This window comes from Balaenoptera ricei, chromosome 4, assembly GCF_028023285.1.
Source record: "Balaenoptera ricei isolate mBalRic1 chromosome 4, mBalRic1.hap2, whole genome shotgun sequence".
Lineage (NCBI taxonomy): Eukaryota > Metazoa > Chordata > Mammalia > Artiodactyla > Balaenopteridae > Balaenoptera > Balaenoptera ricei.
This window is the reverse complement of record NC_082642.1, coordinates 153,597,185-153,608,827: the sequence shown is the minus strand read 5'-3', so window position 1 is coordinate 153,608,827 and position 11,643 is coordinate 153,597,185. Positions and strand designations below refer to the sequence as shown.

General features: G+C 44.3%; 1 protein-coding gene across 1 annotated transcript in view; it reads left to right on the top strand.

The window, feature by feature from the left end:
- The first annotated feature begins 4,845 nt into the window (after nucleotides 1–4,845).
- VPS26C (VPS26 endosomal protein sorting factor C) overlaps nucleotides 4,846–11,643 on the top strand; it is a 53,132-nt gene continuing 46,334 nt past the window's right edge. The window contains exon 1 of the mRNA XM_059921538.1: nucleotides 4,846–5,558. Coding sequence (XP_059777521.1) covers nucleotides 5,502–5,558 — 57 coding nt within the window. The 5' untranslated portion in view covers nucleotides 4,846–5,501. The remainder of the gene's footprint in view (nucleotides 5,559–11,643) is intronic.

Below are 11,643 nucleotides of genomic sequence, written 5' to 3'. Positions count from 1 at the left end.
TGATACACTGTGTTGTGTTAAAATCTTTTACTTACTGTACCTATTTATCTTTATATGCCTGAATATTTTTGTTGTATATATTTTGTTACTATATGTTACAGGTTGAATTGTGTCCCCACCAAATTCATATGTTGAAGATCTAACCCCCAGCACCTCAGAATGTGACATAATTTGGAAATAGGGTCTTTACAGAGTTAATGGAGTTACAATGAGGTCATTAGTGTAGGCCCTAATACAATATGACTGCTGTCTCTACAAAAAGGAAGAATTTGGAGACATATACACATACAAGGGAGAACGCCCTGTGAAAGTGAAAAGACAGAAAAAGAAGACAATGTGAAGGGACACAGGGAGAAGACAGCGGTCTGCAAGCCAAGGAGAGAGGCCTGGAACTGATCCTTCCCTCATGGCCCTAGGAAGGAGCTGATCCTGCCAACACCTTGTTTTAAGACTTCCAGCCTCCAGAACCTAACGTGAAAGAACAATTTCTGTTGTTTTAAGTCACCCAATTTGTAGTACTGTATTTTGTTACAGCTGCACTAGTAAACTAATACACTATAAAATTCTGCCATAGTTTTAATAGTCTTCACTATCAATTGATAAACGACCCCCTAGTCCTTTCTTTAAAATCACTTCTTTTTTTTTTAATTTATTTTTATTTATGGCTGTGTTGGGTCTTTGTTTCTGTGCGAGGGCTTTTCTCTAGTTGCAGCAAGTGGGGGCCACTCTTCATCGCGGTGCGCGGGCCTCTCACTGTCGCGGCCTCTCTTGTTGCGGGGCACAGGCTCCAGACGCACAGGCTCAGTAGTTGTGGCTCACGGGCCTAGTTGCTCCGCGGCATGTGGGATCCTCCCAGACCAGGGCTCGAACCCGTGTCCCCTGCATTGGCAGGCAGATTCTCAACCACTGCGCCACCAGGGAAGCCCTAAAATCACCTTTGACTGTAACATTGCACCCCTGCTTGATCTTCACATTTGATTGGCAGTCCTTTGCTCAGTCTTTTAATTAAGATCCTGCGCCTCTCTGCTATAACCCCAGGCCTTTGTTGTGCACACATTTGTGGCACAGTGATTGGTGATTGCACATGTGAGCTCTGGAATCAAACTGGGTGGCTGCCACTTGGTCGCTACGTGGTCTTCCAGTGCCTCAGTTTTTCCCTCTTACGAAGTGAGTAAACAGTAATTGTACTTGTATCGTAAGACTGTTATGAAGATGGAATAAATCAAAACATTTAAAGTGCTTAGAACAGTGCCTGGCCCACAATAAGTACTTGATAGATATATGAGCTGTTATGAATCTTATTAACTTCCCTCTAACGAAGGTATTGTGAGATCACTTTACAGATGAAGAAAACTGAGGCTCAGAGAAGTTAAGTCAGGAAGCTAGCGTGACAGGATTGTTGCAGGAAGCAGGCTCGGGATGGAGATTAATGTTCAGGAAGCATATTAGGGGGTGAGCAACAGGTGTGGAGGGATAGGGTGAAGAAACAGGGTTGGGTTGGGCAGAGGGAGAAGTTGAACTGTCATGCAGTTACAACAAAGGCTCCCCATCCCATGGGAACTAAGTGGTTTAAAATATGTCCACAAATTTTTTGATGCCCCCTTCTAAAGGTAGAGCCAGATTCCCCTTCCTTCAAGTATGGGTTGGATTTAGTGACTCTCTTCTAATGAACAGAAGAAAAGTGAATGTGAGAAGTCAGGCCATACAAGGCACTGTAGCTCCCTGTTTGCTCTCCCTGTGGGATTGCCTGTTCTGGGAGAAGTTAGCTGCCATGCTGTGAGGACTCTCAAGCAGCCTGTGGACTGTCATACAGAGTGAAGTCAGTCAGAAAGAGAAAAACAAATATCGTATATTAACGCATATATGTGGAATCTAGAAAATGGTATAGATGATCTTATTTGTAAAACAGAAGTAGAGATACAGACGTAGAGAAAAAATATATGGACACCAAGGGGGGAAGAGGGGGGAGGTGGGATGAATTGGGAGATTGGGATTGACATATATACACCATTGATAATATGTATAAAATAGATAACTAATGAGAGCCTGCTGTATAGCACAGGAAACTACTCAGTGCTCTGTGGTGACCTAAATGGGAAGGAAATCCAAAAAAGAGGAGATATATGTATATGTATAGCTGATTTACTTTGCTGTACAGTAGAAACCAACACAACATTATAAAGCAACTATACTCCAATAAAAATTGATTTAAAAAAAAAAGCAGCCTTTGGAGAGTCCCACATGATGAGGAACTGAGGCCTCCAGCCAACAGTCACGGGAGGGAGCCATCTTGGATCTCCCAGCCTTAGTCAAGGCTTTGGATGACTGTGGCCCTAACATCTTGACTGCAACTACCTGAGACCTTGAGCCAGAACGACTCAGTGAAGCTGCTCCTAAGTTCTTACCCACTTTATTAACTGTTGGGGTAACTTGTTATGCACAGTAGATACTAATATAGGGAGCTTTGGAGCTGGAACTGTCCCAAACTGTGGTGAGGGAAAGAGGTCTTCATATCCTAAACTGACTAGTCTGTCCCCGCCCCCTCTCCCCCCCCCGGCTCCCCCCCCCCCCACAAGGGACCATGCCTTTGGGCAAAGCAGTTTTCTTAGCTGAGGGCAAGTTTTGAAGAGTGACTTAACTGAGAACTGCTGAGAGCAATACTCTGAGTAGGTCAGGGAACATGTCCTTCAGTCCTGAAAGAAGGTCTGAACAGAGCATCACAGCATCCACTAAAAGATGTTTAGTGGGGCCTCTCCTCTTGTCCCAGAACAAGCACTAAGCTCAAGGCTGAAAACAATATAGTATCCCATCTTCTAACAAAGATGCCACAATTGGAGACAGACACTTTCCCCACGGATTAATAAAAGCTGCAGATCTAGCCCTGCTTCCACGGAATACTTTCTCAATCCTCTCCTTCTCAGTCTATATCGGAAGGCAGGCGAAGGAATGAAAGGAGGTAGTTGGCCTTGGGGAGTGCTTCTGGTGGGAAGTGATGTAGTGGGGAGGCTGTACGATAATCTCTCCGCTATTCTAGGGCCTACTGGAAGGAGAGGCTGGTGTTCCATTTCCTACCTGCAAACCTGTCTAGTCAGCATTCTTGCTGATATACTCCTGTCTGTGTTTCAGGAGGGAGCAAGAAGATGGAAGAGAGATGGCAGAGTGGAGAGCAGAGGCCGCGGGCAGCCTCCAGTCTGGCCCTTTTGTGTGGCAAGGGTGCGTGTTTCTCAAGAGTCAGGTGGACTCTGTGGAAGATAATTCGTCTCCAGCTTTCTTGCTGGACCCTCACCCAGAAGACGTGGTATACTGCTGGGTGCTGTCAGTGGGGTGATGGAAAAGATCAAGCTGAAGGTAGATCTTCCATGAAAACATATGGAGAGGACAAGGCCCATCAGGTCTTCCCATATGTACCCCATGAAAGGAGTTTCAAACAAGAGCCAGTTATCCAGAGAAGCAGGGATCAACTAAGAGAGAACTCTAGCAGTGGCCAGTTAAGAGAAACTTGCCTCAACACAGAAGAAGCCAGGCCTTCAAGAGGATGTTGAGGAAGTGTCTGAGAGCCAGAACCATGACTTGTACCTTAGCACCCTAAGAATCTAGGACCCCACTCAAGCCATGAGATCAACACTCTGACAGGGTCTGAGTTTTAGTAACTGAATTGACCAGAACAGTATCACCTAAGGTGTGGTGAAGGGATAGAAAAGATTCAAAAGAGCAGCGATTGGAGAAAAATGGACTGTTCTTATGTTTGGAAGCCATCACACGGAGAGGGTCCAACAAACTGTTTACACTTATAACTGCCGGAACTAAAGCTCTTTGCAGTGCACCAGCATTCCAGAAAGATTGTGTGCAACCTACATAGATGAGTGAAATACAGCACACTTGTCCTCAACGAACAAGAAATGTTCTGTTACAAAATAAGTATAAAGCAGGTTTGCTGAAGCAAACAAGTCTGGAATGTGGTTCCTTGTAAGGTGTTTCTTTTCCTGTTTCCCTGCTTTGTCTACTGAGATTGACATTTTACCATTTGGAAATGATGGGTGAGTCTGGTGGAGAGGGATCCACGTCTTGAATTGCAAATAGACTAGACAGTGATTATTAAGTCCCTAATGAATTGTTTTAGAATTGCTGAGTTTGAGTTGTCAGGAAGGTATCCAAGACCGAGACGAAGCCCTGAGGGCACAGAGGAGCTGAAAACTGAATATTGGGAAACACCAATGTATCAACCTTCAAAAGCAATTGTAGCTATAGCCCCATCACTGTTGTCCTGTAAAGTACCTTACATTCCCAAGAGAGGCACTCGTGATACTAATTCAGGATACCGTTTTACGGAAAAATTCTCATGTAATCCTAAAAGTAACGCATTTAAAAAAACAAATATCAGAATCAAAGAATTTTAAATAAACAAAAAGCACTGTATTAAGTCAGCTACCAAAACAATGAAAATTTACCTCTCTGCTTATTAGAAAAGTTCTTGTTTAAAACATTGACAAGGGATTTTATTTCAATCAACGTAGCATGTTGCCTAGCACCGTACTGCTGCCCTGTCTGGAGGCAATCCTCCCACAAAGCAGTGTACTCCTTGTGTCTAGTCAGCTCTTGCTGGGAATAAAAGGAACACTAGGCAGGACCGTTTCTGCTTTGAGGTTTTCATTTCCATGCACTGCCGGGACCCAGGGCCTGCGAGCCGCGCCTCCCCACATTCTGCGCACGAATATGAATATTCAACACCCCATTCCAGGGCGCGCGCCGGGGGAGTACCCACAAGCCCCCGCGGCCCTGCGAGGCTGGGCGAGGTCACCCGCGCTCCCCGAGACCTTGGCCCCCGGCCCGGCGGCGGGGGCGGGGGCGGGGCGGCCGAGCCGCCCGCCAATCCACGCTTTGCAGGCAGGGAGCGCGGGGCCGCGGAACGGGCAAGGAGAACTGCCTAGCCGAGGACGGACACAAGGCCTCCGTCTTCAGAGCCCCCGAAAGAAAGCGAGGGAGGACGAGAAACGACGAGAGGAAGGGATTGGAAGGGAAGGCAGCCCCCAGTTATCACCGCCTTAAAGCCAACTCAACAGCGTAACGCCTCTTTGCACCGCACAGCCTGACGGGAGCCTCAGCCTCTAGGTACAGGCTGCGCCCGCAACGCGCCCCTGACACCGCCCCTTGCCGCGGGGCACGCTGGGAGAGCCGAGTTTCCCCCTCCCTCTAGTAAATGGGCGAGCAGAAGGGTATTTCCGGTGTTAACGACTATCTTTACGGAAGGGGTGGGGTTAATCCTGTCCCGCCCTTCCTGACCGGCCGGGCGAAGACTGACAGTCTTCGGCAAGCGCTAAGGCCCGCCCCTGCACCGGAAGGAGGAAGGCGGGGGAGTCGAACAGGCGTCAGGCGCGGTGTCACGTGCCGCAACTGCTGGTGGAGAGAAGAAAAGGGCGGGACCCCGGACGGAGGGGCGGGGTGCCCTCCTTTCCCTTGGGTCACGCGCGGCAGGAAGTGGTTCCCGAAACGGAGTATTCGAGATGGGGACTGCCCTGGACATTAAGGTTAAAAGAGCGAACAAGGTTTATCACGCCGGGGTAAGTAGGGGTGGGTGTGTCTGCAGGTTCTGTTGTCTCCCAGGTCCCGCATACTTCTGGGTTTTCCTGGGCGGGGCAGGGCGCACCTCCAGGTAAGTCCCGGTCAGGTGCGGACCAACCAGGTGCATCCCTGCCAGGTGCGTCTCGCTTTAGCGGCTGGCTGCTCTGAGAGCGGCCCCCGCCGGCGTCGCCGCCACGGTTGGGGAGGCATGCAGGGCCGAGAGGCTCCCCCAGGGCTGCAGCGCTAACCGTCGGGCCCCTTGAACATCCAGCTCGGCGTTGGGCCCCCCGGGCTTGAGTTGTCGCCATGTGCACTGAGGGCGGAGGAGCTTGATGACCAAACGACCCGTTCCTCACTTCTAAGTTCAGTGCAAAGGTCTAAGGCCAGAAAGGCAGAATTAACCTTGGAAGCAGAAATACGCACTTTAGGCCGTGCTCAGCTTTAACACCATACAAAAGTTATTCATTTCTCTGGTTTTGTTGTTTTAATAACGTACAGAAGGAATAGCATATTAAAATGCAAGTCCAAAATAATCTTAACTATGCCATTAACAAGTTTTGTGCCACTGGCTACTTAACCTCTTAGGGCGTCAGTTTCCTTATTTGCCAAATAGGGAATCTCAACGCTTGCTATACATCAGAATCCATCACTCGGGAATTTAAAAATACGCTAATTGGGGTCTCACACCCAGAGACACCAGTGATTCTGATGTGCAACCAGGGTTGAAATCACAGCCAGCTCACACTCTGTGGAATAAAATTGAGAGTAGTGGTTGGTCACGTGAATGCAGGGAGGTCTCAAAAGGGACGCTAAAGCCTTTCGGTGCAAGATATTTGCGGAAACCTAATACTTACACAGATTCAATTGGTCATCTTCAGATTATTAATTACAGAGGGGAAAAGTTACCTTTGTAGTGGAGGAATCTGATAGTCACCATCCTAACCAAGACCAACAATGAATACCACCTTTCCATCACTGTCACCACTAATGAAATTGACATGTTCTGGCATAATAATAGAGGGTTCTGGCATGAAAAACTGAGGAGGATACAACTCACCTATGTAGCTTTCCTGCCAAAAATGCTTAGCTTCCCTCAGTTCATAAGGAAACAGGCATATTCATATTGAGAAACATTCTGTACAGTAATTGGCCTGGATTCTTCAAATATGTCAGTGTCATTAAAAAGAATTTTTTTAGATTCAAGAGATGAATTTGAAAACCAAATACAGTACCTAATTTTTGATAAATTTGAATATGGGCTGTATGTTAAATATGAGTTTTGTTTTGGTGTTAGTTTTCCCAGTATGATATTCATATTTTGGTTATGTGGGAGAATACTCCACATGCTGAAGTGCTTAGGAGTGAAGTGTCACAATAACTAAATTTTAAGTGGTCCAGCCATATTGTGTGTGTGTGCACATGTGAGGAGAAAGAAAGCAAATGTGCCAAAATATTAATAATTGGTGACTCTAGTTGAAAGTTATATGGGTCGACTTTGTATTCTTTATTGAGATCTAATACCATAAAATTCACCCTTTTCAAGTGTACAATTCAGTGGTTTTAATATATTCAGGGTTGTGCAACCATCACCACCATGTAATTTTAGAATATTTTTATCACCCCCAAAAGAAACCCTGTACCCATGAGTAGTCATTCCTCATTCCCTCTCCCTCTTAGCCCCTGGCAATCACGGATCTACTTTCTGTCTCAGTGGATTTGCCTAATTAGGACCTTTCATGTATATGGGATCATACAGTGTGTGGCCTTTTGTGATTGGCTTCTTTCACTTAGCATAATGTTTTCAATGTTCATGCATGTTGCAGCATGTATCAGTTCCTCATTTGTTTTAATGGCTAAATAGTATTCTGTTGTATGGATATGTCACATTTTATGTATCCATTCATCTGTTGATGGACATTTGGGTTGTTTTCACTTTTTGACTATTATGAATAATGCTACTATGAACATTCTAGTACAAGTTTTTGTGTCAACATATGTTTGCGTTTCTCTAGGATATATACCTAGGAGTGGATTTGCTGGGTGATATGGTAACTTTATGTTTAGTTTTTTGAAGACCTACCAAACTGTTTTCCAAAGCACCTGCACAACTTCACACTCCACTAGCGGTGTGTGACAGTTCCAATTTTTCCTCTACTTTGTATTCTCATAACTTTTTTGTAGCTTGGAAAATATCAAAATAAGAATTGAGGGAGGCAGTGACGGGCGATATGTACACTTAACTTTAATACTTATTATTTTCATTCAGAAGTTAGCAGATTCCATTCAAAGATGTTATAGCAGCTGAGATGCTGGAATGTTTTCTGTGGTTTAAGATATGGTACCAGTAATGAAAAGTACATTGGAAACAGTTGAAGAGATGGAATCATCCATTTGACCCAGCTGGAAGTCTTAACGCAGCCAGGACCACTCCTTGTGGGTGGCAGGGTGGAAGGGGGTATTAGCTCTGCCCATCCGGTGCACATCCCTTCATGCCAGGATTAGGAACAGAATCTTCACCTGTTGGCTTATGACAGTATTTCCCAGTCTTCACTTTTACACTTAATGTATTTTACACTAAATGCATTTTAAAAGGAGACCTCATATGGCTACTGTGAAAGAAAACCCTGTGTAACTTCTCCTAAATAGAGGGTTGCTGTGTACAGTTGACCCTTGAACAAAGCAAGGATTAGAGGTGCCAACCCCATGTGCAGTCGAAAATCTATGTTCCACTTTTGACTCCCCCCAAACTTGACTACCAATAGACTACTGTTGACCAGAAGCCTTACCAATAACATACACTGTTAACACATATTTTGTGTGTTATATGTATTATATACTGTATGCTTACAATAAGTAAGCTAGGGAAAAGGAAATGTTACTTAGAAAATTGTAAGGAAGAAAAAATACATTTACAGAGTATTGTACTGTATTTATGTATTTACTGTATTTATTTATTTATACCATAGTTTGTCTCTTTACAAGGTGACTCGTCTGTCAGTACCTATATCAATATTGTCTTATATGATACAAAACACTGTAGATGCTATATGTATTACTAACACTAGACATCAAAAATCAAGAGATAATGTGAAAAATAAATTCACATTTATTTACAGGTATAACAATTCATGCCCTGATAATGAATAAGCGGCAGCATGTTTGCTTTGTGGTAGCCTAGCCTATACACCGATGAATGCATCATTAAAAAATTGTTATCACATACAGTATTACAGTCATATTCACAATACAGTATTGGAAACATTGTTACATTAAAAAAAAACTTACCTGTTATGATAGGCTGATACACAGTTTCTTCAATTACACAGAGGCATACTGTATGGAAATGTAATTGCTTGAAAGCAAAGTTGTGAAACGGTAAGAAAACTTACACATTAATTTTATATTAAATATCACTCACTCACCTATGCCTTTGTAAAGATAGACTAGTATCTGCATATATTTTATGCATTTGTGACATACCTAACTTTTTCTTAATTTTTGCCATGTTTCTAGGCTATATGGTTTTTCTTGTGAGTTTTTTCAAATCGTCACAAATCTCAAAAACTTTTTCCAATATATTTATAGAAAAAAATCCACTGTGGGCCCACACAGTGTAAACGCATGTTGTCCAAGGGTCAACTGTATATTTTCTAAAGCCAAAAAAAGTTATTAAATGAATAAATCTAATCACCGGACAAAAATATACACCTGGAAACGCGTGCCGTGACTCATGTGTTGGGTGGACTCCGTCATCTGTGGTTAAGGATGGGTAGAGGAGGCAACCAGCTCTGTCAGCTGCTCCCGGAGCCCCAGGGAGAAGAACCCTCCGAGGTCTCAGTGCCCGCAGACAGCGCGTGTCTCGAGCCCAGCTTGCACCATGGTTGTACAAGGGGGGTCCTGTCTTTCTCACCCTTTCCACTCTTAGCTGGCGGCAGGTGGGACTAATAAATACAAGTTTTCAGTTTTCTCAGTACAGCTCAACAGCATTGGTAAAGATTCGGTTGCTATAGCCCGGACTCATCCATGGGCCTGCCAGAGCGCAGCACCTGTAATTGTCCTGGTTTGCTCGAGGTGGCTGCCACCTGTGTTCTCAGGTTTTAAGTGCTTGTCATTCAAGTGAAACATGTTTGTCCATGTAACGACAGTCTTATGTTCCACCTGAGAGACTCGGGAAACACTGGTGTAGGGTTTTGTGAGCCTGGCAGCATCACTCCCATTTTACTAACGAGGAAACTGAGGCCTAGACAAGTTAAGGAATTTGCCCCAGATCACCCAGCTAATGACAGCCTGGATTCCAATGCAGGTCATCAGATTGCAAAGCGTGTCCAGCCAACACTCTTATTACACCTCCTCCCTAAGAGCGCCCATTTTTGTGCAAAATGGAGGAGCTTTTAACGTAGGAATAGTACTTATTAGTTTCCTAGGAGTGCTGTGAATAGCATTGTAATATTTCAGTTAAAAAGCTGCTGTGACGAGACTCCTCGGAACATGTGCAGCCAAGTCTGTTCCTGTGCTTTTCAGTATCTTAGTTGTTGTGGAAGCATTTGAAAATGGTTTTGATTCTGTGGACACCAGAGAACCTAAGTTATTCTTGGGTTTAAAATTGTCATTTGGGTTTTTTCCTAGAAAAAGACGCTCATTCAAAGTGGTGGTGTTTTTTTAAAAAAATCACAGTTGAATAATTTTTAAAAATATAAACGTAACATTTTACAGAAAGCTGGAAAGTGAAAAGTCAAGTTCTTCCTCTTTCTGACCCCTTTTTCTGTCCCTGGATGTATCTGCTGACAGTTTATGTAGTATTCCAGACATTTCCTGTGAGTAATAGTTGCACGTGTACGCTGACACGCACGCAGACATACACAAAACTTGTTCTTTTTGCTGAACGGTATATCCTTACCTTGGATACCTTTCCATATCACCACATCTTCATCAACTCATTCTTTTCAGACTGTTATTTAATCAAAACAGATTTATTCAACCAGTGTCTGTGAATCTCCTTACAGGTCTGGAGAGAAGTAGGTAAAGAGAAAACAAAAGGTGCTAACGTACTTGTGCTCAAGTGGGTGCATCTCTGGTGTGTGAGGGAGCTCAGAGTAAGGTGTAGTCGTTTGGGGGTGGGGGAGGGCCCTTCTGGAGCTTCATTGAGGAAGTGAGGCTCCAGCCTACTTTTGAAAGCTGTGTGCGGGGCCGGGGCCTCCCTCCCCACCTGGCACTGTTTGTTTCCATCGGAAGGAACAGACAGTGCGAGCAAAGTGAGCAGGAGCTGGTAGACGTTTGTGGCGCAGTCTGAGTCCAGGGAATGGCTTCTTTCACTCTATTTCCCCGCCTTTCACTGCGGCTCATGCTCATCTCATTTGACAGTGATTTGTTTTTAATGTTTTGTTTTTTTTTACATCTTTATTGGAGTATAATTGCTTTACAGTGTTGTGTTAGTTTCTGCTTTATAACAAAGTGAATCAGCTATACATATACATATGTCCCCATATCTCCTCCCTCCCACCCTCCCTATCCCACCCCTCTAGGTGGTCACAGAGCACTGAGCTGATCTCCCTGTGCCATGCGGCTGCTTCCCACTAGCTAGCTATTTCACATTTGGTAGTGTATATATGTCCATGCCACTCTCTCACTTTGTCCCAACTTACCCTTGCCCCTCGCCGTATCCTCAAGTCAATTCTCTACGTCTGTGTCTTTATTCCTGTCCTGCCCCTAGGGTCTTCAGAACCATTTTTTTTTTAGATTCCATATATATGTGTTAGCATACGGTATTTATTTTTCTCTTCCTGACTGACTTCACTTCGTATGACAGTCTCTAGGTCCATCCACCTCACTACAAATAACTCAATTTCATTTCTTTTTATGGCTGAGTAATATTCCATTGTATATATGTGCCATTTCTTCTTTGTCCATTCATCTGTCGATGGACACTTAGGTTGCTTCCATGTCCTGGCTATTGTAAATAGAGCTGCAGTGAACACTATGGTACATGACTCTTTTTTTAAAAAATATTTATTTATTTATTTATTTATCTTTGGCTGCATTGGGTCTTCATTGCTGCACGCAAGCTTCCTCTAGTTTCAGCGAGCG